General features: G+C 43.5%; 1 protein-coding gene across 14 annotated transcripts in view; it reads left to right on the forward strand.

Moving 5' to 3' along the window:
- Positions 1-14,486, forward strand: part of LOC111837980 (disks large homolog 3-like) — an 88,485-nt gene extending 73,999 nt beyond the window's left edge. For 5 of the 14 annotated variants that reach the window (XM_023800478.2, XM_023800486.2, XM_023800487.2 and 2 more), the window contains 10 exons: positions 4,433-4,609; positions 5,228-5,303; positions 7,226-7,328; positions 8,501-8,542; positions 8,658-8,708; positions 8,817-8,918; positions 9,119-9,318; positions 9,756-9,865; positions 11,021-11,112; positions 11,645-14,486. In XM_023800478.2, the coding sequence (XP_023656246.1) occupies positions 4,433-4,609; positions 5,228-5,303; positions 7,226-7,328; positions 8,501-8,542; positions 8,658-8,708; positions 8,817-8,918; positions 9,119-9,318; positions 9,756-9,865; positions 11,021-11,112; positions 11,645-11,751 (1,060 nt within the window). In that variant the 3' untranslated portion in view covers positions 11,752-14,486. Of the gene's footprint in view, positions 1-4,432; positions 4,610-5,227; positions 5,304-7,225; positions 7,329-7,706; positions 7,753-8,500; positions 8,543-8,657; positions 8,709-8,816; positions 8,919-9,118; positions 9,319-9,755; positions 9,866-11,020; positions 11,113-11,644 lie in introns of all 14 variants that reach the window. The other 9 variants (XM_023800489.2, XM_023800481.2, XM_023800490.2 and 6 more) reach the window with 5 other exon arrangements.
- The last annotated feature ends 6,240 nt before the right edge of the window (positions 14,487-20,726 follow it).

Raw genomic sequence — 20,726 nt, forward strand, 5'->3', positions numbered from 1 at the left:
AGCATTAAAGATGTTACAGACCCTGAACAGTCATCAAGTAGACGATGAAACAGGACGAGTTTCTCATGGCAGCCTGTCTTTCTGATGCTCTTAGGTTGGGCTCTAATGGGAGTTACTTCAGAAATTGTAGTACCTGTGGAAGCTGTGTGTGTGTGTGTGTGTGTGTGTGTGCGTGTGTGCGTGCGTGTGTGTGTGCGTGTGCGTGTGTGTGGAATGCAGCAACAGACACCTCTTAGCTCGACCTAAAGGCGTATCACTGGACTACCAGAGAAAAAGCAAACTCCACACATGGGATCGAGGCAGGATTCGAACCTTCAGCCCTGCAGGTGTGTGAGAACAGTAGGGCTGCAACAACTAATCGATTTAATCGATTAAAATCGATTATTAAAATAGTTGCCAACTAATTTAATAATCGATTAGTTGAGTCTACGTTATTATACACATAAGTACAGTGGCAACCTCCTAATTTGGGAGCAGTAAGCTAACCAAAGCCGCGGTGGCAGTAATGCACATAAACCGATGCCGACCGCCATAAAAGAACAAAGTAAATGCACATAAACGCCATTTACGCACCTTTTAAATTTACAAAACAGCTTTTACTCACCTTTTTTAAGATCACTAATGTTAATGATATAGTTGCCCACCGTTTTTACTGCTGTGCATATAGTTTACCCACCTTAAATTTCTTGTTACCACTACACCACTGCTTCATTTCTTCACGATAGAAATTTATAGTAATATCAAATGTTGTAGTACTCAAGACCAGTTTTTGAAGGTCTCGATCTTGTCTTTGAAGCAGCCGTATTTGTACTCGTTCTTGTCAAGGACTCGGGATTTTATTTCGAGACCATAACTCTGAGAATATTCTTATTAATGAGCCGTTTACTGTCGGATTGGATAACTAATAACTGCAACCAATGGCGTTACTGCCGGCCGCGTTACCCGCCCCGTCCCTTCACACACGCACATGTGTTTAAATGAACGCAGGGGAAGTCGTGGTTGTCAACACAATCAGCTATTATGGGGCTAGAAATGCGGCTACATACAGTATACCACAACGTGTTTACCCTACCATTCTATTAGGTGGGCGCCCCAAGTTAATTTTATTTAATTTCATTTTCTATATAGCTCCAGATCGCAACAGAAGTCATTTAAGGCTACCTTTCCGATAGAACAGGTTTATATCTTGTCCTTTTATTAAACAAACTAAATAGCCTTATGTTATTTATCTTATTTACAGTTCATCACTGTAGTATGCTGAAACAACCGGACACGTTTTAAAACAAAATTTGCCGCCTGCCGTTCACGGGTTTTTCGTCACCAATCGTCTTATTTGCGTTGCTCAGTAATTTTTAGCGTAAGATGCGGAAAAGGCTTTTTCTTCGCAATAAATGTTTACTTTATTTGTCCGTAATAAATGCAGACAGACTCGCTGGCGTGCTCTCTCCCCCTGTCATATATGTGTATCAACATTAAATAACATTAGACGATTATTTAATAATATTCTTAGTAGCAGCAGCGGTAGTCTGTGCTTTTACATTGAAAAACTGGAGTACTGAATACATTATCTAAAGCACCATGCTGGTTGCACTTTATAAAACAAGATTTTGTGTATTTCATTACGTTGATTCAGCTGCTATAAATTATAATTTTTTTTTTGTATACTCTTAATGTAGCATACATTTGTTTTTTATGTGAGTTGCTGGAAACAACTTTTGTACAAAGACAGACTGGGTTATTAAAAATTGCTGGAAATCAAATTGTTTTTTGCCCCCCCCCCCCATCCGATTAATCGATTAATCGAAAAAGTAATCGACAGATTAATCGATTATCAAAATAATCGTTAGTTGCAGCCCTAGAGAACAGTACTAGCTGCACTGTTATTTATTACATACTGTAAATTTCACAAATCATTTACACCATGGGAGTGGATTATGTTGTTGGCCAACGAAAGTGACTGCTATTTATTTATAGCAGTTACTTGGAGATAATTAGAATTTGACTGGAAAGACAGGGTATAAAATACATTGCCTCTGTGATGCTTGAATTTTTGCATAAATTATTAGCTGATCTTACTCTTGTAAGTCTCATGTAAATTATTAAACTTTGCTAGGGGTTTGTAATGACCGAGTTTTCTTTATAATAATCATAACGAGTCATTCACAGCTACACAGTGTCCAGCTAGTAGCACAGTTCTGAACAGTTGTACCCCTGTAGTGCTTTTCTGTGTCGGATACCTGTCCCCCCCTCCCCCCCCCCAAGTTATTTGTGGCATCAGGTGCCTCGTGCTTTCTGCACAATATGGACAGCAACGCGCATAAGTCTTAGGCAGTGAAAGAAAATACTGTTTAACTGAGCTTTGTGTTTGTGCAAAACTGGCATTACAAGTCAGTGTTTCCTGTGGACCGAGGTTAGGTGTGGGGACAGTGTGCCAGAGGTGTTTATTATTGTGCAGTGATGGCATGTTCCATCTCTCTATGGAGATGAGCAAAGACTTCATAATTGTCAGTTGTTACAGGCTAGTTATTTGCCAGTGACAGGTATAACTACACTTTTTTAGCGGCTCCTAAATAAAGTCCTCAGCAGTTTGCCCGTCTCTGGTGCTTCACTGAAGAAAGTAACAGCGCAACAGCACTGCACACAGCCTGCGTATGATTCAGTCAAACTTAGCAGGTTTGTTGTCGGAAGTGAGTGTCTTCTGGTGTGTGAACCCCCCCCCCCCCCCCCCCCCACCACCATGACATACAAAACCTGTTAATGTATCAGGTGATGGATAACATATTTTCATTCCCACTAAGTCTTCCATAATGGTGAAGTACCACATGTCATACACTGTTACCTGATATCAATGTGATAAATAAAGGAGGAGGAGAACCCCCACCCCAAACCATGGTAATCTGTCACTGTTTTACATTCACACTGCAGTCATATCAGAAGAGATTAGCTAGTAGAGTAGACTTCGCCATTTTGCTTCCATTCCCACATGACAACACTAAAATTATGGTGCGTGCGTGCGTGTGCGTGCGTGCGAGATTGAGTTATAAGAGCTAGGAGAGAGATGCGTCATTGCCCCCACACCTAACTAACTTGGATGATAATCTCTCGGGAAAAAATAATTCAGTGTGAGGCCTTATTGGTGGCACCAGACACCACTGCAAACTGTAAAACATTACAGTGCACTGTAACACATTAGCAGATACAGCCAGTGCTCACTTAGATGGGTTTTACTTCAGAAGTACATGAACGCTGCAGCAGTAAGTCATTGATCTTATAAGGTGATGCTTCTGTTGAATTTTGGTGGTTTGCCTAAAAATATAGAAATAAATCCAGCATTGAGCAGAAATGTTATTTAACCTCACTGTCTTCGTCTCAGCCAGTGTTTCTCAACCCGGTCCTCGGGGGGCCTCCAGACAGTCCACGTTTTCGCTCACTCCCAGGTAGGCTGTTGGGTGGGAGTGAAAATGTGGACCTTCTGAGGGTCCCTGAGGGCACGTTGATACACTGGTATTGCTGCACCTTTATATTCACTAGAGGTTTGGTAATCTTCCATGGGAAGTGACTGGTGGTCATGTGTCTGCTTAGCCAGGCTGAGATATGATTATCGGCTACCTAATAATCATGGGTGAGTTTCCCGAAGCCTTCTTAACGCTACGTCGTTCGCTAGTTCTATCTTTTAACACAGAACATAAGAACGACGTAGCGTTAAGAACGCTTCGGGAAACTCACCCCATATTAATTTGCAAGTACTTAAACAACATTGAACCTTCAACAAAAGTGACATGAATATTACAGGGTGGAAGTTGTGCTTACAAAAACTGCAGAGTTGAGTAGCCAGTGAGTCTCGGTGAGGGGAATGTTCTCAGAATCAGTGTGTGAATTTAGCCAGAAACTTGTTTGTGTAGTAAGTCTTTGACTTAGAAAAGCTGTCCTTCAATCATCCGGCACAATGCAGTTTTACAGTGTGAAGGAGGCAGTTTGCTGTCTCTAGCATGCGTCAGAATTCCCTTTTATACTCAAAACACGGACATGTGTTGACATTTTAAGATGACGGCCTGAAGGAGAACACGCCACTGACAGGATCGTGTTTGTATAAGAAGCGGGCGGCGCCACCAGGGGTCGGCTAGGGATCCGGATGCTTCCTTTCTGCCACACCCTTCGGTCCGGGCTGATTGGCAGAGCTCCTTTTTTCTCCGTGATGGAAGGACGAGCTTTGCATCGTGGGCATTGGGGTCAAATGTCATCCTTTGCTTCAGTGTGGAGCAGCCCTGGGCATTTTTGAAAGTTGAAATTGGGGGAAAGAAATGAAACTGAATTATGATGTCCAAAGACGCCCCAACATGTGGACAGACATATCGATGCAGAAACAACGTCTTGTACATTGCCGTCTACTCCTGTGGCCATGGTGGTGAGTCTCCTGTCCCCCCCCCCCCAGGGCCCTGTTTGACTACGACCGCACCCGCGACAGCTGCTTGCCCAGCCAGGGCCTGAGCTTTTCCTACGGGGACATCCTGCACGTCATCAACGCCTCGGATGATGAGTGGTGGCAGGCGCGGCTGGTCACACCGCGTGGCGAGAGCGAGCAGATCGGGGTCATCCCCAGCAAAAAGAGGTACGCAGCTGCCCCCCCCCACACACACACACACACACACACACACCCTTGTCAACTGTATGAGTCCAACTCTTTTCATCTAGGACAGGGGTTCTCAAAGTCCGGACCACAGTTCGGATGCGGAACCGGTAATGCACCTTATGAGTCAATACGTTTAACATAAAAATGGCTTAATGTGGTTTGAAGTACCAAAATACGAGGTAGATCAACCGATCTTCTCTCACACATAACTCATCATAACCATCCCGTCAAGCGTTAAGGTCCCATTATTGTTGTTTATTGATGTGTATATCGAAGGTTGTTGTTAATTCATTAAAGATAATGAAACGCTGTTTTGTTATTGAAAATTGTTCCGGACCTCTGACGAAAATCTAATGGTGACCTTTGATCTGAAGGTTTGAGAAGCCCTGGTGTAGGAGAGAGGGGGAGTAATGTTAGGCAAGCCTGGCGTTTCTGCTCAGAGCGTTTCATTCCGTTTATTTACTCTTATGATGCACCTTAATGTCCCTCATGCCGTTGTTTACCTGTCGCTGCGCTGCGCACCCCGGGCCGTGCAGAGCTCCTCTATGTCTGTGCAGCTTGGCTGTAACTAAGACCTCCTTCCTGTGTGCACCACAGAGTGGAGAAGAAGGAGCGTGCCAGGTTAAAAACCGTCAAGTTCCACGCCAGGACGGGGATGATGGACTCCAACAGGGTAAGCTATGCCGCGGGGCTCTTCCTGACCCAACACTCCACACTCGCACTCCGGGAGGGTGATCCGGAGTGCTGTTATACACATTGGTGGGTCAAAGCCATGGACATTCACCTACACAAACAATGGCTCTTACTTGCAGTAAGACTAACTAGTCTTAATAACTTGTCTGAATAGGTCAAGGAAAATACCATATTTAGTTGATGTGATCCGAAACTAACGCTCTTCTTTTCCTTGCATGATTATATCTTCGGGACAAGCGACTGGGGGTTTTGTGTATTTAAACATCTGTTGTGCTTTACCATAGAAAGTGGTGCTGTTGTCTCTCACCTCCAGTGTGGGGGGGCTGAATCTGGCCTCTGCCCTGTCTGTGTAGAGCTTGCATGTTCTCCCCATGTTGAGTTTTCTCCTGAAGTTAAAAACATGCACTCGGGTGAATCGGCATCTCTAAATCGGCCATAGTGTACGATTGGGCGTGTGCACGTATCTATCGTGCCACACTGGCATCCCGTTCGATGTAGCGGGTTTGGGCGATACGACGTTTTAACAACGGCTGTGATGCACGGGGATAATTTGCTTGGAAATAATAATTGGGTAATTTTGCCATTTAATTGTTCGTGCAAACTTATCAGTATCTCTATTCCGCTGTGGGCATTCGAGAAATCTGTGTTGCATCTAGACCTTGAAGGGCACATGTACACTAAGCTCTGTAGTACAGAAAGTAGCTTCTCAATTTCTATGGCAAAAATGACCGACCTGGAGTCAGTATCCCACAGGCTCCTGCTGGCAACTTACACAGTTGGACCCATTTGGTTGCATAGTTCCAAATGTGTAAGTTGCTAACATAGTTAGCATCTATGCTTATGGGAAACATAACCCTGAAGATGACCGCTGTAGGTATCTGAGCTTCAAGCCAAAGGAGAAAGGGGGGAGCCGGCAGATTTAAATGAAGTCATTTTCTGCATCTGCCAAAAGCATATAGAGATGGAGACGCCACAGGTCTGACCTGAGAGCTTGTCATCCAGCTGGATTTGCAGAGATCAGCAATGCTACTTTACGGTCAGGTCCAGCACCTGCAGTTTCAGCTGGACAGTGCTGTCATTTACCTTTAATTATTTAGCGGCGGCTTTTATCCAAAGCAACATACGTTTGGGGATTGAGGTCAGACATTCCCTGGGGTAACTGGGGTTAAGGACCTTGCATAAGGGGGAAATCACTCTGCCTGCCCCAGAGGTGGAAAGCAATGGGATTTGAACTGACGACCTTCCGAGGCAGGGCTGCTTTTCACTAAGAACTGGCATGTTGCCCAGTGTAACTTCAGAGCCTCATGCATCCATTACAGCTTATTTCATAAACCTAGGAAGGCAGGCCACCAGGCCACCTTTCGCTTTCGAGGCAAGTAGTTGTAGCTAATGTGTAATTTCTTCAGCAAATTTAATGTGTATAAAATAATTGTGTACACTGTCATGTTTCTGTATATATACATGCAGATTGTTAAATGAACATTTTTAAATATTGATATCATCTATCACAAAATTTGAGAATGGCCTGTCGGCAGTTTCGAAAACCGAATATCACCCAACCCCCCCCCCCCCCCCCACCAGATCAACTTAAGGCTTTCCTGTGCTGATTGACCCTGTTTTCAGTTTTTTATTACTTTAATTTAATGCTTGCATGCTAATACATGGAGCGGCGTCATTGTTTAAAGTGGATTTGAATGTGGCTGCCTTGTGTTTGTCGCTGTCGTGCCTCATGCATCTTATTTTGTTTTATGAAAACAACTTTGATGATCCATCTTGCATGTCCCCCCCCCGCCCCCCTTTTTTGCCGTGGGTTGACCTGTGCCATCTCATCACACCTAAAGCCACTGTGTTTTGTTTTATTCCATCCCCCTACCCCCCCCTCCCCAACTGCATGTTTGTCAGCAGTCGGTCAAAGTAAAGCGCAAAAAGAGCTTCAACCTTTCGCGGAAGTTTCCCTTTTACAAGAGCAAGGAGAATATTGTGCAGGAGTGCGGGGAGCCCGAACGTGAGTACCGGCGCGCTGCGGGACGGGGGAGGCCATCACCGCTTCCGTCTCCCATCTCTCACCCCTCTCCTGCTTCTCCACTCGCGCCGCGGGGAGACCGCCAGCACCATGCAGCTCTGCTTTGGGTTACCTGGGAGCCGTCCCACAAAGGGCGTGACGTCCGAGCCTGGCACTCCGCCCTCCTCCCTTTTCCTCCCCATACTGGGGGGGCTCCTGGAGATGGTTCTGGCAGGGCGGTGCTGCTGCTAACCCTGAACACGGCCCTCCTCTCCCCGGGCAGCCTCTATCCTCGTTCTCACACTAACCTCTTCTTCCTGTGTGCTCTCTCTCTCCTCTCCTTTCCTCTCTCCTCCTCTTTTCACCCGCTTGGCCAATCAGGACTTCCCGGGCTTAAGTGATGACTATTATGGATCAAAGAGTTTGAGTAAGTGTGCGGGTCTTCCCCCCCCCCCCCCTCCATGGTTCGACAGGGGTCACCGAATCCACTTCTGAGCAGCTGCCGCATCTGGCTGTGTTCCAACCAGACTCTCGTCGACATTTTAACTAGTCTCAAATTAACTGTGACTTACTGGAACCTAATGGCTTCAAGGAGGTTTCCAGGTATTGCTTGATGGTTCAGGCTGTAGGGCAGGGTTATCTACCCGTAATCCCTGAGGGCTGAGTCTAGCAGAGTTTCCCAGCAGACTGGTGGCAGCTCTGAAAGGGGGGAAGGGGTTTGACCAAAGACTCCCAGACTTCTCCTCCCGGACTGGAGTGGAATAACCCTGATTCAGTCCACTGTCTTTCTCCATCTTCTCTGCTTCTCAGCCCTTTCGCTAAATCCCCTTTCATACATGTATAGAGATCTTTCTATGGCATGTGCTAGTCCCCCCAGCATCCGCCATAGAGGCCCACTTGGTTAAGACCTCGGAGGAGGAAGAGCTTGATTGCCTAATCCTGGCATCTGAAATCATTCAGATGCCAGTCAGCGCTCTTTAAGACATGCAGACACTGGTACACTGGGCCTAAAAGGACAAGGGCAGCTGCCCTGTAGGGATTTGTGGTGCTTGCGCATTTTATAGTACAAAGAATTTTGACAACAAACGGCACAAATTAATATATATGATAGTCTGAGCTTTTTTTTCTCATCAGAATCTTCTGGTTTCTCCTAATTTTTATTTATCTTTTTTCAGAATGTTTGACATCTAATACCAGTGACAGTGAGAGTAGTTCAAGTAAGAACCGTTCCGTATACCAACCAATGCAGACACCCTCCGTAAAATATACACATCCAGGTAGTTTCTTTAGAGTTAGGTTTCTTTGCTGAAAATTTCTCTTCTCCTTTTTCAGAGGGTCAGGAGGACACAATCTTGTCGTATGAACCAGTGATTCGACAGGAGAGTGAGTAGAGCGTTTGTGTCCGGCCTACCTCCCATCCTCTGCTCACACTGAGACGGCCTGCTTCCGTCCGGCCTGTAGTTCACTTGTATGCGTGACTGTTTTCCTTAGTTCACTACACAAGACCTGTGATCATTCTGGGACCTATGAAGGACCGGATAAACGACGACCTCATTTCTGAATTTCCGCACAAGTTTGGATCCTGTGTTCCACGTAAGTGCTCCGGGGGTCTGTCTGTGAGGTCTGGTTTGCTTTTATTGTTAGTGTAATGAAATGGTAAAAGTTTGAGTATTCTTTTTAGTTTTCTTCGTAAGAAGTGCTCTTTATCTGTATGATAACAGGATTGACAGTATAGGTAGAGTTCCTTTGTAGTTTCCTGTCCTTTTTGCAAGAATTTGTTTGCATGTGCACAGTGAGAATCATTCCGCTCTGCGCTGCAGACACGACCCGGCCCAGGCGGGAGAACGAGATGGATGGCCAGGACTATCACTTTGTAGCTTCACGTGAGCAGATGGAAAAGGACATCCAGGACAACAAGTTCATCGAAGCGGGCCAGTTCAACGAGAACCTCTATGGCACCAGCGTCCTCTCGGTCCGCGCCGTGGCTGAAAGGGTGAGCCGAGGCGTCGTTAGAGATGCTGACAGTGCGGAATCCTCAGCAGGAGCTCCTAAAACACACACGGCGCTGTGTAGCCAGAAAGGCCGTTAGAGGAAGACCTCGCGTCTGCTTGAGGGGTGGCATACGGAGAGCAGGGTGCGGCTCTGCCGGTCAGGCAGGCCCCTTTGCTCAGCAGAGTGACATCATCACTGAGTCCTTCATCCAGGCCCTTAGCCTTAGCTACTCCAAGGATACATTCTGATCCTCATCTGTACGTCCCTTTGGACAAATAAATATAAGTTGTAACCAACCACCATGCATCTATTAAGTTTGCAGGCCGTCTTCCCACAAAACACAGGTATACTGTTCATAATAAATGTTTTCCACACGGACTGAAAGTCTTGTCTGATCTGATTGTTTTATCTTGTCTGTCTGCTTCCATATTTTTTTAGGGGAAACACTGTATCCTGGATGTGTCTGGGAACGCCATTAAGCGATTGCAACAAGCACAACTTTATCCTATCGCCATTTTCATCAAACCAAAATCCATCGAGGCTCTTATGTGAGTTCTGGGCCGAATGTCTACTATGAATGGAAGAATTCTTACCTTTAAATCGGTTTTGTCTTTATACAGGAAAATGTTTTAATCCTGACTTTGGGATTTTTTAATATAGATCTTGTGTGGTTTGAATATTTGGATCTTCATATGAACCTTTTTATAATGATGAATAAAAATCAACAAACTTGAGACAGAATGTAGACTGAGCGGCCGCTGCATTAGGTACAGCTGCTTGTTAACATTAACGCCCTGCTCCTCTAACAACAACATCACGTGGCTGCAACTGAATAGAAAGAGCCCAGAAACTGGGCCAGCAGGTTCAGTTACTGTTTGGCCAAGCATTAGCGCAGCTAAGATGCATGATAAGCGGTTTTTAACCTGATAGAATCAGTGGTGCCAGACTTGGGGTTTCCAACATCCCAGAAACGGCTGCCATTTTGGATTGACACTACAGTGTTAAGAGAACGGTGTGACGGACAAACATCAACTCTGGCAGTTCTGTTGCCAAAAACAGCTAGTTTGCAGGAGATTGGCCAGACTCGTTAAAGGTAATGGCAAAGCGTAACGGCTCCATGCAACGGTGGGGTGTAGAAAGGCTTCTGGGTGCACAACTAGTAAACTCCCGAAGTGGTTCTGGAGGCCAAAGTAGGTCCTGCCTGGTATCAGCTAGATGGCCCAAATACAGCGGCCTCTGAGAGTAATGCATATACAACCACTCCTCTGTTATGTTCCAGCGACCTGGGGGGGGTAGTCCACAAAGCAGGATATCTCAGTTAGCTGGGTTAACTTGTGCTGAAAGGACTTCCAATAGGAATGCCCCTTACCTAAACTCTCATTGGGCGATCATGATTTTGGCTTAAGTTAACCCAGCTAACTGAGATCCTGCTTTGTGGAACAAATTTACATATCTGCGAATGGTCACTAATCATGCTAGTCACTAAATAATGAGTGGCTGTGTATAATTGTCATGTAAATGAATAACTGCTTTCCATAGCACTTGTATGGCAGTCCTCCTCTGCTCGTTTCAGGATCCCTTGAATGTGAATCTGTTCAGTTGTACTTATTGTATACAGCTTCTTTTGTTTTATCTGTCTCTGTTAAAAATCTTACCCTGATCATATAATTAGTGCGCGTCATGGCCTGTCTGTCTTCCCGCAGGGAGATGAATAAGAGGCAGACGTATGAACAGGCCAATAAAGTCTTCGACAAGGCTATGAAACTGGAGCAGGAATTTGGCGAGTATTTCACAGGTAAGCTCTTAATCTGCCTGAGTTCGGTAGCTATGTAGGAGCCGCAATATTCCATATATTACGTAATATAATTATTAGGTCTAAATACGCATCAGATTGAATTTTACATGCCAAAGAATCTTACTGGAAATAGATGTATAAGTAAACGGAAATAATTCACTCTAGTAATTCTGGTTATAATTCAAATTTTGGCCACAAATACTTCTGACGTTTCTTAAAAAGAATTGCAATTAATATTATGCAGTCTATTCACTGGACACCCCTAATTTACTTGATTTGTGGTAGACATGCAGTATGATGCATCAAAGTATAAGAAAATGCAGTAGCTAAAGCAGTGAGTCAACTATCGCATTTCTCGCTCACTTAGGGTGATGGTTACCTTTGCTATTCAGAGAGAGTGTCTGATGGCTTGAGAGAGAAGATGCATCTTTTTTTTTTTTGATGTATCCATAATTTTCAATGGGGGAAGAGGAGAAAGTGATTAACTTCAGCAATAAAGTGAATTTAACAACTCCCTCTCTGCTCTTTTTAGCTATTGTACAGGGTGACTCGCTAGAGGAAATCTACAGCAAAATCAAGATGATCATTGAGGAACAGTCAGGCCCCTATATCTGGATTCCCTCCCCAGAAAAGCTTTGAGCGCCCTGTCCTGTGGTCCTGCTTCCACACTGAAGTCTACCTACCCAACTGAAGTCCTATCCCTCCCTTTTTTTTCGGATATGTTGCATATCAAGTTCTCTTGTCATCATTCTGTTAAATGGGAAAAAAAAGTCTTATCATACTTTCTGTGACTGTGCACACCCCCTGCATGAGTTTATCAGCCAGACCATCAGTGGCAGAAATGTCACACCAGATGCATTTTGGTCATTTACAACAGAAGAGGGAAAAGGCAACTGAGTTGGTTTATGATTACTGTGAACAAGCTGAAGAGCAGAGTGTCTTAAAGATGCCATGAGCTGGACGTGAAGATGCTGCCAGACGAGGAGGCAGCACAGACTCCAGCGGAACGACACGTTTATAAAGCCGAATTTAACGCGTGGAAAAAGGAGTGGAGGAAGAAAAACCAGAGGTTTAATTTTTTTCTTTTTCTATGAGGACTAGATAAAATTCAGTATCCCTGATGATACTGTTCTATTCATGGAATCTTTTCCAATGTTCATAGTTTTAAATAATCCATCACAAAAAACACTGCTAATTCCGAATTACCACAAACCAGCTCGATATGTTTGGCTGCTGGCAGTGCAGTGATGCTGACTCAGGCCTCTTCTCAGGAGCTGGATTCGAAGAGACAGAATGGAATATGAATCTATACATTTGTATTATCAAAGTGGGAAATTATAAGAATAAAATCTTATGGAGAGATGATTCTACAACATATTAAAAACTACATGGTGTTTTACACTTCACAAGACTTCTACATACGAGGAGGGCTGTCTGGTTTCGTAAAGGTCGATTGGTTTGTTATTTTGTGGGTTTTTTTTTTAAGCTGCTGGATCTATGAAGGAGGTAGAGAGGAGTAATTGGGCTCTCTGCAAAATGCCAAACTGCCTTATGGGAAATTCATAAACGCAAAACATTAAAATTAAGTACTAAAGAATGGCACGATGTAATTCCTGCTGCTGCTGGTACTCAGCGAGTAACATTGTGATACTTGTGTATCCTTACGTTACTCCCCTACTGCGGGCGGGGTGGGACTGGAGTGGGTGTCGTCTCTTGCTGTGTGAGTAGATTTTATCCCCCCTCCCTCCCCCCCTCCATGGCGATGCTGATGTGAGAGCTGGTGCATTAGAGTCAGGGCTGTGCCCCAGCCGCCGGGAATGGCCACGCCCCCTGCGCACGCACTCTCTGCCTTCGCGGTGCTGTCCACCTCAGGCAGGCCAGAAGGCAGCTAAAAAGACAATATTGAGGCCTATGGCATTGGTTATTTCTGCATTTTTCACAAACAGGTTAAAGAAATAGGTGATATGAAACTTGGTCTGATTATTTTAGTGTGGTTTGCATAGCTCCAGTCAGGTGTTTGAGCCAGTATATCAACTTCTGTATTTCCGGGCTCAGGAATCTTAATAAACAGACACTAGTGTCCATTGACTGAAAGATTTTATGTTTTTTTTTTTTTTTTTGTACTGAGACATCAAATCTTATTAGAGTTAGAAACAATACTGGGTGTCTGGGTGGAGACGAGCTTCACGACATTCCTATCTCGAAGACACAAAGGGCCGCTGTGTTGGACGTGTGGGACTTGCAGAAAACTCTTGGATCACTCTTTCCATGTCTCTGTCCATCTCTTCTGTTGCGCGAGTTTTCCACAACTGCTGAAGTCAGTGACGTGCTCGATGACTCCCTGTTCCTGAAGGCTATGCCACGCTATCTAAGGTATCTATATTTTGACGGTCCTGCTTTTAGAACGGGTAGTAACCAAGCTAATAATCCCCCCCCCCCCATCACCTCCTTTCTATTTATGACTTTACAACTGGGTAGTTCATGAATGGGCAGCGTGCCAGATGTTTCTACTTAACTAAATGCCTGCGTCAGAGCAAGCGTTCAGGGAATAACTGAAGGTTACTGAGCCATTACCGTTTGACTGTTTGAAAGGGTATTGTTGCTTTTGATGTCTGAACGCCAACAATAAAGATTCCCCTCACTCAAGCAAGGCAACTGGGACAGCTGAAACTTTTCTAGAATTCCAGTGAAACGCAAACATAAATTTTTTCCATACAAACATCCTGTAATGTCTGTATTCTATGTAAACAGAATCTGACTATACAACATTTTCTAGTAATGGGGCTTTCTACTTGTGATTTGTTGTGAGTTGTCTCAGTATATAGACTTTTTTTAATAGAAAAATAAAAGCATAAAACAGGCTGTAATAAATGGGGAAGAAAAGCCTGGATTTCAATATTCTTAACTTAGCAACATAGAATACTGCTCCTCTTTGGTTTTAAATACAGCTGACTGTTAATGTATCTGACTATCATTATGTCAGCCATGTTCAGTGCACCTGCAGGATCCTTGTCTTTCCTTTGTTCTCTCATTTGGAGCGCTGTACGCTTGAGGTCGACTGCGAATGCGTCCTGGGTGTCTGTCTGCTTCCGTGGGTCCTAAGCTGGTCCTCTTGGGGTGTTGATGTATAATTCTGCGGCTGCGGTGGTGCGCCTGTGCGGCAGGAGAGCTTGTGGAAGCTGGAGCTCTCAATCATTCGGATGCTGTTTCCTGGGAACTAGCCAGGACGCTGGGATTTAGACGATTCTGTTCTTCAGACCACTGGCCGCTGGAGGAAGACAGCCGGTCCTGTTTCATTTCATCTTGTTCTGTTCCTTTTTTGGACTGGACAAAAATATTTTAAGATGAATAATAAAATATGTGACTCAATTGGCTATTGTGTTAGTTTGCTCAGCCTGTTTTTTTTTTGTTTTTTTCTACGTTTCATTATTTGAGTTTGTCAGACAGACATAGGTCACTTAATCTAAAAATCGCTGTGGTGTGTTACAGTTATTCTTATTGGGTAGTAATCTGATCCATTAATTTTTAAATACTACAGAGCCTTTTTGTTTTTCTCTGCCTGTGATCACTTAATACAAAAGCATAAGTGTCAATGTATCCAGTAGATTAGGTGCGGTATCCTATTGTTGTGAGAGTTCAAGCATAGCAGATAATATAGGGTGTTATATCCCTCGTGCATAAGAAATGCATTTTGAGAACTATGGCCGAATTCACACTGGAAAATGAGAATCGCAAAGGAATGCCATCTGTCCTGAGTGACCGAGGGTGAATATGGAAGCAGCTACTGATGAGCCCCTCCCAATCCATTCAGTCCAGCAGGAGAATGTACCCAGTCGTCTCTCATTCCGTTTTTTTTCCCCCTTTGGTACAATACAAAAAACAGTTTGGTCTGTCCACCATTTTAAGTATTTAAAATGTACATTGGCAGAATTACCGTGTATTATTTAAAACATGCTGCGCCCGCCCCCCTGCCCTTCTAACCACATATGATGTTTAGGGTGATGGGGGGAAATCCCTGTTATTTAAAAATCACACTCAAAAGGACGGACTCTCAGTTTTGAATCTCATTCAGTTTTATTAAGGACCAACAGAGAGGTTACAATGTAGACGTTTCGTTGAGGTGTAGGAGGGTCATGAATTATTTTATATATCCATTTGCTTATACTTACTATGACAGTGAGGGTGTGATTTTCCAAGATGTTGGGTATGGAGCTAACATGAAGCCAGGAGGGTTAATGGTAATTATTTGAATATGAGCAGCTTAATGGAATTCACTTTGGCTATTATGTGGTACAAAAGTTAACAATAACCAGCATAAACTCCAATAAGTTTCTAGTTTTCTTTAACAGTTTTAACAAACGTATGCAAAGTAAACACTGGCTCTATTGGAATGCAACTTCTGATGTCAAGAAAAAAAAAATGAACCCAACTTCAGATTAAATGGAGCTTAAACAGAGATTAAATATGAAACTTCAACTAACCCTACGAAGTGAAACAGCCAGCAGGCGCGTCATTCTAATTTTTATACATAAAAGCCAGAAGTGGGCATCTGTATTTTTTGTCCATACCCTCTTCTTCCTTCATTTCCTTTTGTGCCTTCGTTTTGGTACGACCCATGCACACTCACTACTGACACTGATAACCTTGATATGTGCCTTCGTTTTGGTACGACCCATGCACACTCACTACTGACACTGATAACTTTGAGATGCGGAGCTGGTGAATTACCAGTGATCTGATGCTTAACATGCTGACCAGAACACGCAACCACGGATCATTACTCTACACTGGCACATCAGCAACTAATGGTGCTGAATGTTCATAGTGTGGCAAGCACATGGACCCTTGTTTATGTTCTCTAAAGCCCCACTTCTATTGCTACTGAGAGCCACCCACACACATACTCGATAGAGCTCTCCATTCCATCAGCATGAGCTGCTGAATGACCCAGAGCAGCTCTACAAACATCTCAGCCACCAGGCCTGTGGTGCATGTTGGGTGAATGTTCAGGGGTTCAGAGCCTCTCAGCCCTGGGAGCTGGTCAGCTTGGCCTTACCCAGCTCTCGTGCCTCCTGCCCAGCTGTCACTGGTACTCACCACCACTTCACTCCTTTCCTGCTGGACTCCTGAGGGACTGTTCCCCGGCTCAGAGCTCCGTTGGGGTACCTCACTGTAATGAGTCAGGCTCATTACAAGAGAAGAAGCCCAGTCAATTCCCACAGCACTGGTGAATAACATTACTCCTGCCACAGATTCAGTAATATACTGCAACCTTGTATTGGATGGATGGATGGATTCAGTAACTAATCACAAGTATCTCCAACATTCCCCCATGTTATTCATCCATCCATTTACCATTTGGCATTACCGGGTTTTGGGGGGGCTGCAGTCTAAGCGGGGATGCCCAGACCTCCCTCTCACCAGCCACCTCCTCCAGCTCTTCTGGGGGAATGCCAAGGCGTTCCTCGGCCAGCCGATGTGTCCTGGGTCTGCCCTGGGGTCTCCTGGTTGGACATGCCTGAAACACCTCCCCAGGGAGCCGTCCAGGAGGCATCCTAGACAGATGCCCGAACCACCTCAACTGGCTCCTTTTGATGCGGAGGAGCAGCGGCTTTACTTTGAGCCCCTTCCGATTGTCCGAGCTCCTCACCCCATCTCTAAGGCTGAGCCCAGACACCTGCGAAGGAAACTCATTTCTGCCTCTTTTTTCTGTGATCTCATTCTTTCGGTCACTACCCAGAGCATAGGTGAGGGTAGGAACGAAGATCAATCGGTAAATCCAGAGCTTTGCTTTCAGGGTCTGCTCCCTCTTCACCACAGAAGAACCGTACAGCATTTCTGCCAACGCTGCACCGGTCCGCCTGTCGATCTCCCGCTCCCTCCTTCCCTCACTCGTGAACAAAACCCCGAGATACTTCAACTCCTTCGCTTGAGGCGGCAACTCATCCCCCACCAGAAGACGGCAATGCATCCATTTCTGGTTGAGAACCATGGCCTCAGCCTTGAAGGTGCTGATCTTCATCCCGGCCGCCTCGCACTCAGCTGCAGGGACCTCTTCATCCAGTGGCCTGATGGCCTGCAACAGCAGTCCCCATACCCCGTATCCCATACTCCCAGAACACTGCCTGAGGGATTTTATTTATGCGGTGTTACGTTGTACACCTATCTTTAACAAAACATGCAATAGAATTCGTGTGGTACTCTGTATTTGTAAAATGACTTATTTTAAAACATTACAATTAACTCTTTTACACTGGAATTGAATGACACTCAGGAATAGTATTCGATTTGTACTTAAACGGCGCTCTGTGGCGTCATCTGAGGAAATATGCTGTAATTAAGATATATTACTTTTTCAAAGCGACATGACGCGGTGGTTGACGGCCCCGTATTTTGGCTTCGCTGGGAAATAAGGATACCTGGTTTGGGAAACTAATTTTTTTTAGGTTTTAGCACTCTCTAGTGTTTGTAATGAACGTTAGCGCTTCTGGATTAAAATAACGGCATTTTATTATTTGAAATTTTTTTTTTTAAGTCTCACTATCCATAATCGGAGCGAAGCTAATAATACTACCTACCTCAGTATTTATAAAAGATTTCTTTATTGTAAGTATTATACTTTCCTTAAATAATATTTTTGGACTGCAAGCATGAAAATCAGTAGACACTGACTTCAGGAAAGTTTCGAAAAGCTATTTCGACAAGGACGGTATTTAGCCTGTCAGTTTGTTTTTCTCATTGCATTGGTTTTCCGTCTAAAAATGAATCAAAAGAGAATAAATAAATAAATACGAAACGAAAGTCAGAGGGCGGTGGTTCGAGTCATTATTAAATGAGGCTGTGTTGAGTATTGAAACTGCCAGATCACAAATTTAAAAAACGAAACAAATTAGACTCGCTATAGTCATTATTAAACTTAAAATACCGTGGAAAACCAGTATTAACTTAGCAATACACGCTATAGGCCTGTGTTAGCCATAAATCAGGAGTGTCCACTCGAAATGCTTTTTTTTTGGACGGCATAATCATTCCTCATTAAAATATCACGTGATATTAATATTCCATAAAGTTTCTAATTTCCGTATAGTTTATATGATTGCGAAATGATATCGTCTGTTTACAGTTGTTTACATGTTCAGATACAGGCCGTATCCCGAATACTTGACAGCATGGCTGTCATCATGCAGTTTGGCGTCCTATTGCAGACATTCAAAGCTACATCCAAAATTCGGCTCATTGTTGCTTTTATTATTCCATCTGTTGAACTATGGACCACCTTTTGAATTTAATGATATGGCAGAGGTTGCGTTGTGTTTTTTTTCCCTAGCGTGCGTCCCAGAACAAGGCTATGAACTTCCCTATCCATAACATGTTTTGTTGTTTTCCTCTGTTTACTTTCTTCTTCCTATTCTTCTTCTTCTTATTATTAACAGCCATATTTGTGTGTTTAGAGCTGAGACTAATTATGACGAATCACGACGTGTCCGAGCCTACGCACCTGCATGGAATACTTTCAGCTTAACTTCATTCCCCGAATGGCTGAACCCAGTGCTGTCACATAACTGGAAAAATAAAAGCTGAGTTTGAGTATAACTGGATCTTTGAATGAATGAGTTGGAATGAGAGGGTTCTGTGGTAATAAAAATAATTTAAAATAGCGTTTAAAACGTAGCATTGTGCTATTTCCGTGCATACATTAATCTTGTAACTGGCTCTCATCAATTCACTGAAAAGATAAATCTGCAAAAAGGAGAATATTTACAACTTCAGTGATTCTACCAAGGTGTGGAATGCTTTCAAAATTTTATGCCTAAGAGAATAAGAAAAGTCATACGGGTTGTCCAGAAGAACTCCAGGCTCACATCCAAGTGTCTGCAGACGTCTCTCTCTGCAGCTCATGTTCATTACAGTCCAAGCTGAATAGTAATGGCCTTGCACTCAAAAATATGTTTGTGTTACTTAGTTTGCAAATGTTCTCTTGTTTAAGCAAAATACTGCTGTACCCACAAAAAAAGAAAAACCCACTAGTTTAAACCTTACCCCAGCTGTCTTGGCCAGACCTGAGCATATGACACAATCACTGAAAGAACACCGAACTTACAGTCAAAACAAAACGTCTCACTGCAGATCAGATGGTCATCACTTGTGCAGGATATTGGTACTGCGGCAAGCTGACAACCCAAAGTATTCCAGAAAGCTCATCAAAGAATGAAGAGAAATTTATTTATTTATTTTTTTGGACTGGCTGTGTCAAAGTTTAGGCCTTAATCTAATGAAAACTTGGAAGGGCAGGCCCAGATACCTGCAGTAGTTTCTTAGATGAGAATTTTCTAACAACTAGTAGCTGTAAAAAGCAGTAGCTATAGAACATGCTCGCATGCATTGCTTTCGAAGAAGAGCAAACAGCTTAAAGAACAAAAAGACAAGCAGCGCCGTAGCTATTATCTAGATAGAATTGTAATAATCTTTAATACACATACTGTATATTCCTGGCCCATTTTAGGCCATTTCAGATTGACTGAATTTATATACACTGTATTGTGTTTTCTTATTTGACAATGATATGGCAGAGGTTGCGTTGTGTTTTTTTCCCTAGGTTAGAATTCTTTTCATGAAAATAAATTTTTTGTCCAATATTGTAACTGTGTAATGGCAATTTTGAAAAAACAATAGTACATTATAGACTGTGGTATAGGGTGAAAATAGACCAAGCTAATGGTTTGCTGACATTTAGGCCAGAATTATGGTGCAATTTCAGTTTTCATTTGCGTTATCCAACCTACTACTGCTTATGATATTAGTCGTCATTGAGTTACACTAACTGGCTATACTAACTGGTGTTGGTCTTATTTGTTCACGGTAAGTTATAGGTGAAGAGGAAAGTCAATGCAATTTTACACTCATTTCCATTTTCACCCTGCCTTCCAGAGACTATTGATATATGGCCCCAGTAACGATTAACAGCAGACAATTCCATGCATGCCATTGTGCATGACCACACCTCCAGAGGTAATTATATTCATATTATAAGATGACTACTGATTATCTGTATACTACAGTTATACAGGGAATACAGCACTCTTTCCCCTGCAGATCAGTACGCTTTATGATACTGGCTGCCCAGGTAGGTCTTATTGTGAAGATCATTCAGAAAGAGCTTTCTTTCTAGCTGGAGAGAACAGGAATCTATGTAAATGTACTTATTTGTGCTTTTTAGTGACATTCTGAATCTTTATTTGATCACCTTCCCCAAGTACTATTATAACAAATACATATTTCTTTATCTGTAATGTTTTGTACACAGATATAAATAAAATCAGGCTGTCCTATAACACATATATACAAATAGATACAAAATATGTCTCAGAATACTAAGAATTGTTAGATAACTTTGAAATATCGTAAATATTTTTCCCACATCTGAACCCGAGTGATGTAGATCCAAGGCAGGATCCGTAGCTGTTCAGCAAGGAGACGTCGGCTGCAAGCCTAGCTAATGACGCCCAGCTGGCTTTGTTCACTTCGTTAGAGTCTGTTAACAATATGAGACACAACAGGACTTAAAACAGAGAACAGGAGTAAGCAGGAAACAAGGGGAACAGAATGAACTTTTG

The sequence above is a fragment of the Paramormyrops kingsleyae genome, chromosome 18 (genome assembly GCF_048594095.1).
Source record: "Paramormyrops kingsleyae isolate MSU_618 chromosome 18, PKINGS_0.4, whole genome shotgun sequence".
Lineage (NCBI taxonomy): Eukaryota > Metazoa > Chordata > Actinopteri > Osteoglossiformes > Mormyridae > Paramormyrops > Paramormyrops kingsleyae.